The 13,046-nt window shown below is 36.2% G+C and overlaps 1 protein-coding gene across 2 annotated transcripts in view; it reads right to left on the bottom strand.

Annotated features, from left to right (window-relative positions):
• The window catches only part of fgd4a (FYVE, RhoGEF and PH domain containing 4a), a 77,463-nt gene that overhangs the window by 63,475 nt on the left and 942 nt on the right, over positions 1-13,046 (bottom strand). Inside the window, exon 2 of one of the 2 annotated variants that reach the window (XM_079825516.1) lies at positions 11,604-12,069. In XM_079825516.1, the coding sequence (XP_079681642.1) occupies positions 11,604-11,715 (112 nt within the window). In that variant the 5' untranslated portion in view covers positions 11,716-12,069. Of the gene's footprint in view, positions 1-2,264; positions 2,380-11,603; positions 12,070-13,046 lie in introns of those variants that run through there. The other variant, XM_079825517.1, reaches the window with a different exon arrangement.

Below are 13,046 nucleotides of genomic sequence, written 5' to 3'. Positions count from 1 at the left end.
AAAATGTGCAGCAAACACGTTTTATGTTGACTTCAACACTTAACACATTTATATTAGTAATGGCCGATATAAACGATATGCAATAGAAACGATACAAAATTGGCCTACGATAGAGATTTTAATTTGCGATAATGCATGTTGATGACGCAATCTACCCGTGAAATTTAGAGCCACGAGCTGCAACTGGCTGCAACGCATCATCGTATTCGTCATCTTGAGTAAACATAGCTGAAAGCGAAACGGAGGAGCTGGTGAAAAAGACCGGTGCAACATCCATTATTTGGACTTCGGATTTAAGCCGTCCGACGAGCAACAGCAAACTATACTCTGTAGAGTGTGTGGGGAAACAGCTCCGGCTAAGAGAGGTAACACGACTACCGGTAATATGTTCTACCACCTCAAATAATTGCAAACTGCAAAATACTATTTAAATACTCCTGCATGTTCTGCTGTGAATGACGAGCGCAGATGCGCGGGCGTGCACATACGCGTGACACTCGCTTGCTGTCTTTGTAGTCTCTGCCGTGTGTCACTAGCCTGGATGCCAGCCGAACTTAGCCCCGCCCACAACATTTTAACTCGGGCAGTTCGGTCTGGAGAGAAGTAATTATGCCCGAACAGAAACTGTTCGGACCAATGAAATTGTCAGGGCCGGCTTTAGACGATGATGGACAGATGATAAACAGTAACGTAATTATCCACGTCATCAAAGGCGCTTGGGTTGAATTTGTTCTAATCCTAAATGGACAACTTGTTCGTATATGCATTCACCTTTACTATTTCTCTCAGAAATGATGATCGTGTTGGTAAGAACTCTGTGTATCCTTAAATTCTTTTTTTACAACACCGGCAAAGATCGTTTACACTCATCTTTTTCTTATAACGTTAGGCTACTTATTCCAGTGTGCGTGCAGACAGGGTTGCCAAGTTTTTACAACAAAACCCTGCTATATGAGGACACGAACGCATAAACCGCCACTTCATGAGAATTTACCTTTCATTTGAGAAAACGGTCATATCATGAAATTAACACAGACACTCAAAAGGTCTTCACAGCAACCCGTCAAAATAAAAGGAAATAAATTGACAGAATATATTAGGCTACTGTTGTAGCCTACAGTAGATAGCTATGTAATAATAATTTGTCTCTACTAATTATAATAATGCCTAGATGGTTGCTTATTTTTCACTCAATCTTTTTTATAAACAATGTTTACTTTTAAACAGCATACAGCCTTTAAATGTTAATGTATTATTTACTTATAATGATTATCATCATAAATAATAAACTTATTGAATTTAATTTTTTTTTAAATGAAATAGTTAAATAAAAAATAAATAAATAAATATTTTTTGCTGTGGTACCAAAATTGGTACAGAGTACCGTAAAATTTTTATGGTATTGGTACCGACTACTGGAATTTTGATATCGTGACATCCCTATTCCCTAATTCACAGTATCCGTTCCTTTATTAACAAGACACTAGTTTTCATTTCATTAAGAGAACAAAATGTTTAAAACCAAATGCGTTACATTAGGCTGTAGGTAAGAGACTTTGTTTGAAATATGTTTTTATTTAAAGTACCTGTGCATTACACAAAATAATTTGTACTGTTGTACAACATTATGTTGTATAATTACAGTTTTGCACAATAAATGTTCTCAAAACTACATAAAAAATGTCTTTCTTTCTTTAAAAAAAAAAAAATACATTTAGCAGTTTGGCTTTCCTTAGAGTCTATGTAACCTGTTCTGAAATGGTTCTGTTATAATTTTTATATTGCAATATATATCGTTATCGCAAGAGGCTGCAATGCATATCGCAATATGGATTTTAGGCCATATTGTCCATCCCTAATTTACATTGCAAATTTTTTAAATAACATTATTGTGGATTGATTCTGTCTCTTTCCGATAACCATGCAGTTTAATGGCGAATCCTTTTTTAACCCAGATAGTAAACTTCACCAGGCAGCTTGCACATAATTATTTCTTTTAATGCAGTATTTTAAAGTGATAATTCACTCAAATGAAAATTATATATTCTATTTTCATTAATTATTATTTATTCACCCTCATGTCATTCCAAATCTGACTTTCTTTCAAGTGTTTTTCCATACAATGAAAGTCATTCAAATCAACATTGGACCCCATTGACTTTCAATTTATAGGCGACATGAGAGAGAGTAAATAAATTTTTTGGTGAACAATCCCTTTAACATCGACTACCAACTCATGAACAGTTACTGAAACACAACATTACCTTTAGTTGGCCAAAACCAATACTTTCGACGATGTTTCATTTTTCTCAATCCATTCCCCATGATCTGTTGTTTTGTGATTATCTGGATGCAGCTTTCCTACTCATAACAGATTCATTTTTAGATCTCAATCGGGCAAGAGTCAGAGTTCTATCAGCAGCCTTCATTCTCTGACAACCAACTGCTGTTTTCTTTCCTAGAGTCACAGAAAAACTTCTCATGGCTGGCATGTTGGAGCTCATTACAGCGAGAACTGTTGGGTCACCTACCGGAGGCTGTGCGGTGGAGGAGAGCTTTCCTGAGGCCAGAGCCCAAACAATCCATCACTGTTCATCAGCGAGACTCCAGCACACAGAGAAAATGAGTTAAAGACAATGATGGAAGTGCAGGGAAGAATCCAGGGGTTCCACAAAAGGAGTGACGAGAAAGCAGGGGGAGAAAGTGAAGCCTGGCTTCCTGTAGATGAAGAACAGACAAAAATATCCAGTGTATCACCGCTTCCTCTCTCGTTCTCGCTTGTTTACACCCCTAAAAAGCAGTCCGGTATCCAAAATCAACCTCTTAAAGATCCAAACGATCCCATAATGGGAGATGAAGGAAGAGAAGGATTTTTGTAGAAAGCTTTTTACTGAAAAGCTGAAGACTCCAAGATTTCAATGTTACTTCCTTCATTGATGTTGATTGGAGAAACATACATGTTTTATGTTGCCATTCCAGGAATTTCCATTAAGTCTTGAGTCCAGCAAGGCTGTATGTGGTTGAAAGATGCTACTGGTGCTGAAAGTCTCCAAAAATGAGTCTGTAGGCTTGATGTTCAAGTTACAGGATTGCCCCATTCCTCCAGCCCGAGGGGAGAAACTCTAGACAAAAGTCAGGAAACCCCAGCCCTGAGCCAAGTTGAGCAAGAGGAAGGGGCATGGGCAGAACGGTCCTGGGTGGAGTACACGCAAGAGCTTTAACTTCTATTATTATTACTGCTACGCTAATTCTCATATAAACAGAGCAGAGATCTGACCTGGGTGAGCCAGAGTCAACTAAGGGTGAAATCAATCATCTACAGGGTCTTAAAGTCTCTATAGTTATTAAGACAAGACAGGAAGTTACATAGGGTGCAATTTAAAAAATCTTACACCATTTAGAGCAAACCAATGTTCCTGATTTCTCATCGCCAGACCTAGATTACCTTTTTAACGTGATTACCAAGCTCCTGTATGATATGACTAACACAAGACCTTGCAACACCCCGTCTGCCGTACATTGTTTTCCTCACAATAGGCAAGAATGGAATACACCCTCCTATCATCAGAAACTGACAGGAAATGCGTCACTTTGGATTGACCTTACAGGACTTTCCCATACATATAACCCCCCCCCCCCCCAAATAATAAATAACTACAGTGATGAACCCTCCCCTGTGCATATACATGGGAAAATAGAGGCACTGTCACTGGCACTGTCTACATTACAGTTTAAATGTTTTTTATTTTATTTTAAATAAATCTCTTGCATTTATTTGAACAAAGGCTCTTTAATCGTGATCTGGGGACAGTTAAAAGTCTCTTATCACCAGACCTCAGATTTAGTGTGGGATTGTGTGGACAGAGCGCAGACAAATAGCTCAGTGCCAAATTATTCAAGGTCTTAAAAACAAAAAGTAGTCTGAAATGCAACGATTTCAAAGTTGGAGAAACGTGATCAAATTTACGGTTGAGGTTCTGATCCCTGAAAACACCTAAGTTCTTAATGCAGGATGGAGTAAATGGAGCAAGGTAATCCAGGTCAGTGCTTCCGCTCCCAGAATTTCTATGAGGGCCAAAGACTATAACCTCGGTTTTAGATTCATTCAGAAATAAGACATTTTGAGAAAACCACATTTTTACTTCATCACTCATGCAAAAAGAGATTTCAGAGCAGCTTGTTTGTTGCGTTTCAGAGCAGTGAAATGATACATCATGTGTTCTGAAGATGGAGCCCAGAGGGAGCAAATACAGAGAAAAAAAGAATGGGTGCGAGAATTGAACCCTGAGGCACTCCACAGGAGAGTTGAGCAGGCGAGGAACAAAAAAGACCCAATCTAACAGAGAAACTTCTATTCGTTAAATATGATTTAACACGACAACTGAGGACAGTTCCCTGAATGCCCACAGAAGATTCTAGTCGGGATAGGATAATTTTATGGTCAACTGTTTCAAACGCAGAGGTTAGGTCAGTATTAGGATCACAGAGTCAGTCATTAACAGTATATTTTTAGAAACCCGTAATAAAGCCGACTCAGTGCTGTGCAGAGGTTTAAAGCCAGACTGGAAGTTTAATTTTTTTTATTTGAGCTAAGGAAAGACTGAAGTTGAATGAGAAGAGTTTTCTCCAATGCTTTGGTAATAAAAGGAAGGAAATTTTCGAGATAGATCGAAAATGATTAAAATCCCTCTCATCAAGTGAAGGTTTCTTGAGAAGAGGTGTAACTGTAGCTTGTTTTAGGCTATAAGGGATAGTCCCTGAGCACGCATTATCAGGGAATGTTAGAATTTAAAATGAGAGTGATAGCAAAGCTGAATTTTCAGCAGACATTATTTTTTTCAGTCATCTCAAGCAACGGCAAAAAGTGTCCCAATCAACCTGAATCCACCCTACTCCAATCTTCAGTGTCACATGATCCTTCTGAAATTATTCTGATATGCTTATTTGCTGCTCAAGAAACATTTATTATTATTATCAAAGTTGAATAATATGGAAGTTTGTTTCTGCCACAGAATAAAAAAATAAAGTTAATTGTGACTTCTCACAATTCTTCAAGACTTTTTCTCAGAATTGTGTGATATAAAGTCTTATATAGTGATATAAAGAGTTATAAAATCTGAATTGCACGATATAAGGTCTTAATTGTGAGTTTTTATATCAGACTTTTTTTCTGACTTTACAACACCCTAGATATAAAGTAAGAATTGTGAGATAAATAAAAAAATATTCACAATTCTCTTTTAAAATGTTATATTCTGTGGCGGAAGTTTCCATAGAAAAACAGTTGTGCTGCTTAATATTTTTGTGGAGAGCATTATACATTTTTCAGGTATTTAATGAATAGAAAGTTCAAAAGAACAGTACAGCAGTTATTTGAAATAAAAATATTTTGTAACATTATAAATGGATTTACTGTACTATAAATTTTAACTATTAATTGCTTTAAAGTATCTTCATTTTAATAACATGATTAAAGTTAAAATAAAAAAAATTATATTTTTTTAAAAGATGTATACCAAGAGAGGGAGAAGGTGAAATATAAAAGATGAGATACAAAATGAGATTTAACATTGAAAAGAAATATTTACAGGAACAAACAGTCCTGACTAACACAAACATGCACAGCAGATGGTACTCTGTTAACAAAAAGCTTTCAACATCAGAAATATCCATTAGGCTCTGGACACACTGTTGAGTGTGTTTTTTTTAAATTTTATTATACTGACACCTGCTGGATGTTTCTACATGAATACATGCCTTTAAAAAGTTCTGTAGAGTAACTTCCTTAGAGATAAGGTTATTAATGTCCATTATTTGCTGATAGAAAGTTGACAGTATATATTTTAATCTATATCTCTATTCTAGAACTATTTCCTGTAGCTGGATCGCCTCATCTTTAAATATTTACAGGAGGATAATGGAGGGTGTGTATGAGTTACATAAGTACATCCATAGCCCCTCTCTATCACATTTCTCACATCACAAAATATATCCCTCCAGAATACACAAAATCCCATCAGTCTTTTACTCTGATGATGTTGCAACAACAGATCCGTCTAACCTGACTGACTCGCAACCCCCAAAACACTGACTGACCATACAGAAAACATGGTATTTAGCAAAGTGCCACCAACAGTTAATAGTTAACTTTATAAAATGAGAAAACGCTTACAAAAGCTAGCACATTTAATCAAATCCCAAAAGTTTCCAGAGGAAAGCATTTCTAAAAATACAGATTGAGAATATAGTAGCAAAGGGTTTTTTTCCTGTTCATGAGCACAATCAACTCTATTCTTTCATTGAAGCTGAATAAGTTATCGTACTGTAAAATAAAGGCTTTTTAATAATTTAAAGAAGAGTGCCTTGGATTTTCTACTTTTTGGCTCTACTTAATGTTGGATGTATAAACTTGAAGAAGAATTTTTTTTTAATTAAAACCTATTTTTATAAGCAACTTTCAGCTTACGTACTGCGTTAGATAGAAAGATAGAAAGCAAACATATACAATTCCGGAAAGTACGTATACGGCAAGAAAGGAAAGAAACATTTAGAAATGAAATGTTCAGTAGACTTTATCCATTTTGCTTTGTCTTTGTATTCTCTGGAACCTTTTGGGGACCCCTTAGAACCTTCTGGAGGACCCCTGGGGGTCCCCAGACTCCAGTTTGAAAACCCCTGGACTAGAGCACAGTTTAGGTGAATGTTCTAGAGCTTCGACTAACACATTGGCATTAGTTACATATTAGACTGTAGAGGCTAATAGGCCCAATCGATTTTCCGTTTAGAGCAATGTTGCTAGACCAATCTAAATAGGGTAGCCTCAACATCTGATTATTGTAATATTATTCTAACTACGCATACGTGAGAAACCATGGCTTGATTATGCAAATAGAGGAAGTTAAGTTGGTTGCTTGGTTCTATGCAATACTGTAAAAAAAATAATCATGGGTCTTGTAATTTTCACAAAATAAATTGTGTATATTTTCTTAATAAAATTGTGGTTCAGTGTTGTATAGAAAATATTAAGAATATTTCACTAATTAAAACAAGAGATACATTTTCCTAATTATTTTAAGGAAATGTAAACAATTTTGAGGCTTGAATTGAGGAACTGATTAAGCTGATAAAATTAAGAAAAAAAGGCTATTTATTTTAAGAGAATTAGCTCAGCAGTTTTATTTAGAGACACCATTATTAGTTCCCAGCATGCTTTGCATATGGCTGGAAATGGAGAGTTAATATTGAAATTAAGTGTTATTTTTATGTGTTTTTGAGTGAAGGGAAACATCTGTTAATGTTTAATGATCAGTTATGTTTGATATTTGAAAGAGTTTCTTTATGTTGAAGTTTTGACCATTACCATTGTGCAGAAGAGTAGAGCTTATGGTTGTGGATAACTGCATGTATAATAATATTATAAAGCATGTTGCTATGTTCAATGAGCAATGACTTTGCCAATGCCAGTGCAGTAACAAGTTTATTTCTGCTTGTGCTGTGCTAGCAGCATACAGTCTAATAATTGTATAACGCAAGTCAAATATAAGCAGTCTTTTCCATTCACTCTAATTTATACCCTTTTTTTAAAGTCAACTTAAAATAAATAAGCCCATTTCACTAAAAATATTTAATTAATTGTTTCATAGACTAAATAATTTAGGAGATTTTACATGATTTATTCAGGTAGATTCCATTAAAGAAACCAAGCCAAAACTTCTCAAAAACATTATGTGTAATATAATTTTTAAAAGTAAATAGCACATAAAATGTTTTACAGTGTGGTCATGGCCTCTGGTTAGATATATTCTTGCCTTAATTAAGTATGTTCAGATCTATGGGGACTAAATAATATATTCTAGAATGAGCAAAGTGGAGTACGGGGCCCCGTCTAGAATATTAGTCAATCGCCTCTCAATCACCAGGGGTCCGTTCTTCGTACCTCGCTAACTCGGTTAGCCGGATTTGATTGTTGACGATTTGGCATGATCTTGGATTGTTTGGTTCTTCGACGCTCATCCTGGACTTGCTGTCATAGTAACAGGTTTGTAAGCTTAAACCTGCTCGGGAGGTTTATTTAATGTAAACACGATTAGATTGCATCTTGAGGTGATACTTAAAATCTGTCCCAGCCACTGCAACTTTATTACAAGAGTTCATTACTGAACCAGGGGCAATAATAAAAATAATATAAAAATGTTATATTGTATATGTATATGAGACTGTATATAATATTATAATGTTGTGTATAATACTATAGACACAGCCACTTGATTGAGCAATTTATTTGTGATGGAATAATTACTTTATAATTTTATTGGAGGTTTACACACATGTTGTACAGTTACTCTGAGCCGTGCATTGATTTAAGTGATCACGGATATTATGGGAGTGGCTTGATGCAGATAATTTGATCTTGACCCTTTAGAAACTTTAATACTGTCAAGTACCAAATCTGCTTCAATTTGAATTAAAAATGAAATGCAACATTGAAATAAAAATGTAAAGGGTGTACAAATACTGCATAAAATCGTGAATATACACAACTGGTAATCAGGTTAAAAAAACAAAAAACATTTTGTCATTTATCTATTATAACTTTTATGTTGGTCTGGTCGTTTAGCTGTTTCCTTATAAAGGTCAAGAAATTTGTGGGTTTTTTTGTGTGTAATTTGTTAAGTTTTTTGCCAGGTGGCTTTTTTAATTATATGATGCCATTACGTTGCTGTCTTTACGCCAGCCAATCGCTGCATTGCTGATTGTGGTTTGAGTATCGATGCACCTGTCCTCATCAGGGAACACAAGAACGCGCAGTGATCTTAGACCATTTAATCCAGATATTTTAATCCAATCCGCAAATTCGTTTGAAGAACCAAATTAGCCAGACATCAGTTATCACGATTAAAAGATCTGGGATCCGTCAAATCATCTCAGATGTATTAAGCGAGGTACGAAGAACGGACCCCAAGACTGACGAGTTTGTGATAAAAGAGATTGTAATCCGGCCGGTGCGAGACTCGAAGTGTTATTGGGATCCGGATGAACAGGTATAATTTCAACAAAGGGTTAAAGCGAATAATCAAATGCGTACTAAAACTATCATACAAATGACCAAATAACCAATCTGCATTCTAACCTAAATTCAAGGTCATGATAAAGACCAAACGAAAAAAGACAGAACGCGCAGAAACCTTCACCCACTTATTGTAAGCCGTCGTTGGGACGATTGGGCGGGCCTTGCACAGGCAAGTAGTGTTCTCCTTGCAACCACCAAACCCAAACTCGTGCATCATATTGCCAGAGAGAGAAGCGTGATTCATCACTCCAGAGAACCTGTCTCCACTGCTCTAGAGTCCAGTGGCGGTGTGCTTTACACCACTGCATCCGACGCTTTGCATTGCACTTGGTGATGTGAGGCTTGGATGCAGCAGCTCGGCCATGGAAACCCATTCCATGAAGCTCTCTATGCACTGTTCTTGAGCTAATCTGAAAGCCACACAACGTTTGGAGGTCTGTAGCTATTGACTCAGCAGAAATTTACAGTTGACCATGGAATATTTAGTAGTGTCTAGTGACTAGTTATTGCGCAGGTGGCAACCTATCACGGTACCATGCTTGAATTCACTGAGCTCCTGAGAGCGACCCATTCTTTCTCAAATGTTTGTAAAAGACGTCTGCATGCGGAGCTTGATTTTATACACCTTTGGCCATGGAAGTGATTGGAACCTGATTTCAATGATTTGGAGGGGTGTCCCAATAATTTTGGCAATACAGTGTATTTGTGCATATTTGTGACTGATTCAGAGAACTTCAATAAAAAAGTGCCAGCACAGGCATCAGAAATGGATTAAAAACAAATCTGCACAATATTAAAACACAACATTCAAAAAAGATTTGTTGAGATTTGAGATTGAGAATGTTAACAAAAAAACGACAAAAAGTATAATCATTAGAAACATATTTAAATAAAAGACCAGAACAAAATATTGGTCAAACTGATTATCAGTCTGATCATCTCTAATATATGTATATTATAAATTGTACTGAATTGTTTGGTAATGTTGGACATATTGCATTTAATTTTTATTTTTTTTTGTGCATAATTAACTAAACATATTCCTCCTAAGAGCAAAGTTAATCAGAAAAGAAAATCCATCTTCTAACTATTCAACTCCACAGTCATCCACAACAATGTAACTCCACTGTGAGCTCCTCATGCTCATTCCGATTCACTGTGCAGTCAAGCTAACAAGCACAGAAAGTGGAACTTCACAAGAAAGGAGACCCACTGCAGCCTCTTGAATAAGATACAGTACCAAGAGTTCTCTCAACTGACAATAGTCAATAGCCGGCCTTAAGAATAAACACTGTATTATAGAGATAATCAAATCACGTTTTGCCTAACCTAAATTTTTTTTTTTTTAAATAGAACCTAAAAATGTAATTAATATGCAACAATATCTAAAGGACAACAATATGTTGCTGTTGTTGAAAAGCAAAATATGCATTGGCATTCATCCAGTCAGTCACACTGTGACTGGACTCTATGGCACCAATTGACTTCTATACATCAGTGACTCTGCTGTGCCATGCAAAGAAGTCTTGACAGTAGGCTGTTATCCCTATAAACATAGACGGACTATAATCTTCGTGCACATTCCTTGTCCTTAAGCTACAGAATTATGCAGGCTGGTTCATATAGTCAGAGATGAGACATGTCACTATTGCAAACTCTGTAACGCAACCTGTTGGGACTTGTTCACTCTCCTATTCTGAGCTTTCAGTACAAACAGGGCTTTCTTCCAAAGAAAATGGAGTCTGGCATGTATTCCAACTCATTTTCCCAAATCTCCTGTGTGCTGTCAGAGATTAAGGCAAACCACGACGATGAATTTGAGCACGGAAAGATTGTATGAGCTGCTTTGACATTAAAACGAAGACCTCTCAAAAAGTAGAACTGTTGCTGTTGTTTTTAACTGTATTTATTTTTGCCCAAAAGATATATTTAATAAAAGGATTCAGGCCTTTTGTTTTGATCTAGCATTGCACCATTCCCAACAGGATCAACAGGAAACTTTACAAACATGTTTACACACACGCGCGCGTTTGTGTTTTTTAATAACTTTTTTTTTATATCAAATATATTTTCAAATATGAATTTATTAATAATTAATTAATATTAATAATAAACATGTGGGTTCAAATAAACCAATATATTGCAAGTAAAACATTTACGATATACTATATCAATTTTATAAGCCTAACAGAATAACTAGTTATATAGATCATCGCAGCTTACAGTGGGCATGAAAAGTACAGTAATAACATTTCTCTTGATATCAAATTTTGGTCATATATCGCCCATTTTAAAAAAACATTTAAAAAAAAATGTTTAGCCAGTATTGGCCTATCAGAAGTGTGTCGTTAACTGTTGTCGTTAATTATTTACAAGCTGACCTAAGAAATTATTCCCACAAATGACCGATGGAATGACTAAATAGCTGTTTTCCTTAAGAAATTGTATCCACTATCCAGTGTATGGGACGTTTGACGTGAGAAGGATAAACCCATAAGCGGACTATCTGCTCACACCTGACCGCTGCACTCACCTGAGGATTCCGGGCATTCCTCCGCCGACCCTCCTGTCTTCTTCGGCTTCGACTTCCTCCTGATAGCGTTTCTCCTCAATTCACTCATGGTTTCGTTAGTACGTTCCAACATTTAAAAGACTTGTTTTACAAATGAAACCCTTTGTACATAAAAAATGGTAATTTTACGTCCACAAAGCATTTCAGCGAAGTCCTTGTCTTAATAAGCGTCTGCGACAGTAAACGGTCTAGTGTTAGGCAAAGTAAAACGAAACGCTTCGTTTGAGTGTTTTCCTCAGATTCTTTGGCTCCCCAAGTGGCGCACTGCACTGAGCAGTCATTACCGCTTTATCAGCCCCATATCACCGCCCTCTAACAGCTCTGATAACACGATTGGTCCTGTCATTTCCTCTGCGCTCTGACCTCCTGTTTACTTTGACTCACCGACCACAAAACATTAGTTAGGAAGTAATTTCTGGAGGGAATCCTGGGGCCTGTTTCAGAAAGGAGGTTCAACCAACTCTGAGTTTAAACCTGAACTCTGAGTTGACTTACTCTGAGATGGGAAACTCTGAGTTTTGGGTTTCAGAACAGCTGAATTGAGGTAGTTCAATCAACTCTGAGTAGACTGACTCTGAGTTAAGCTCGTGCACTCCAACTATTAAAAGCCATGATCAATGGAGCTCCGAAATTACGATTAACCATGGCAACAGCACCCAACAAAAATATGTTTGCATACTTCCGGGTCAATACACAAGTTTAATTCTTAATTATTTTAAATAAGTTTAATTTTCATGGTATCCAAAAGACAAACAAAGAATGTGGCAGCAGCTAAAAAAAAACAAAAAAACAATTCAATCAGGAAAAGCTTTAAGCATAAAATGTTCATGGGTGTAGACTTTACAAACATTTGACATATTAAATAAATATCATTCAGTGTCCAATGTGCAGCAGCTTTTCCCACATAAACCCTTTTCACAGACTGTGATGACGTGTTTTAATGGTCATCAATATCGTAAATCCTGCAACGTTTTTTGTATTTTTTTTTTTGATGTATGTACATTTATAACACTAATACTTTGTATTATATTACTTTTGCATCAAATTACAAAAAACAAGTTACCGCTGCTGTGAGAGTGTTTCTAATTCAGCGTCTATGGGAGTGATAGTTAAAATTAACATCTTTCTCTCTTTTCACTTCCGTTATCAATCTCACTCTAATTTTTCCATCTTTTTGAAAGTTGTGAAATCACTATTGTGGAGTTTTTCTTTTGCAATTTGAGCAAATGGAGACACAAAAATATATATTTAATGTATTCTCTCATTCACCGCTATAAGAGTTAACCCAACTATGACGACTTCAGCTTCGGAAACCCAGAAATGTGAAAGGGTCTATGCTCTTTCCACATAATGAAATGTTCTCTAATCCCACCTGTTACATTTATTAATCAGGGTAATGACATT

The sequence above is a fragment of the Gobio gobio genome, assembly GCF_949357685.1.
Source record: "Gobio gobio genome assembly, chromosome: 9".
NCBI lineage: Eukaryota > Metazoa > Chordata > Actinopteri > Cypriniformes > Gobionidae > Gobio > Gobio gobio.
The sequence above is the reverse complement of the archived record's forward strand: the minus strand, read 5'-3'. Positions and strand labels throughout refer to the sequence as shown.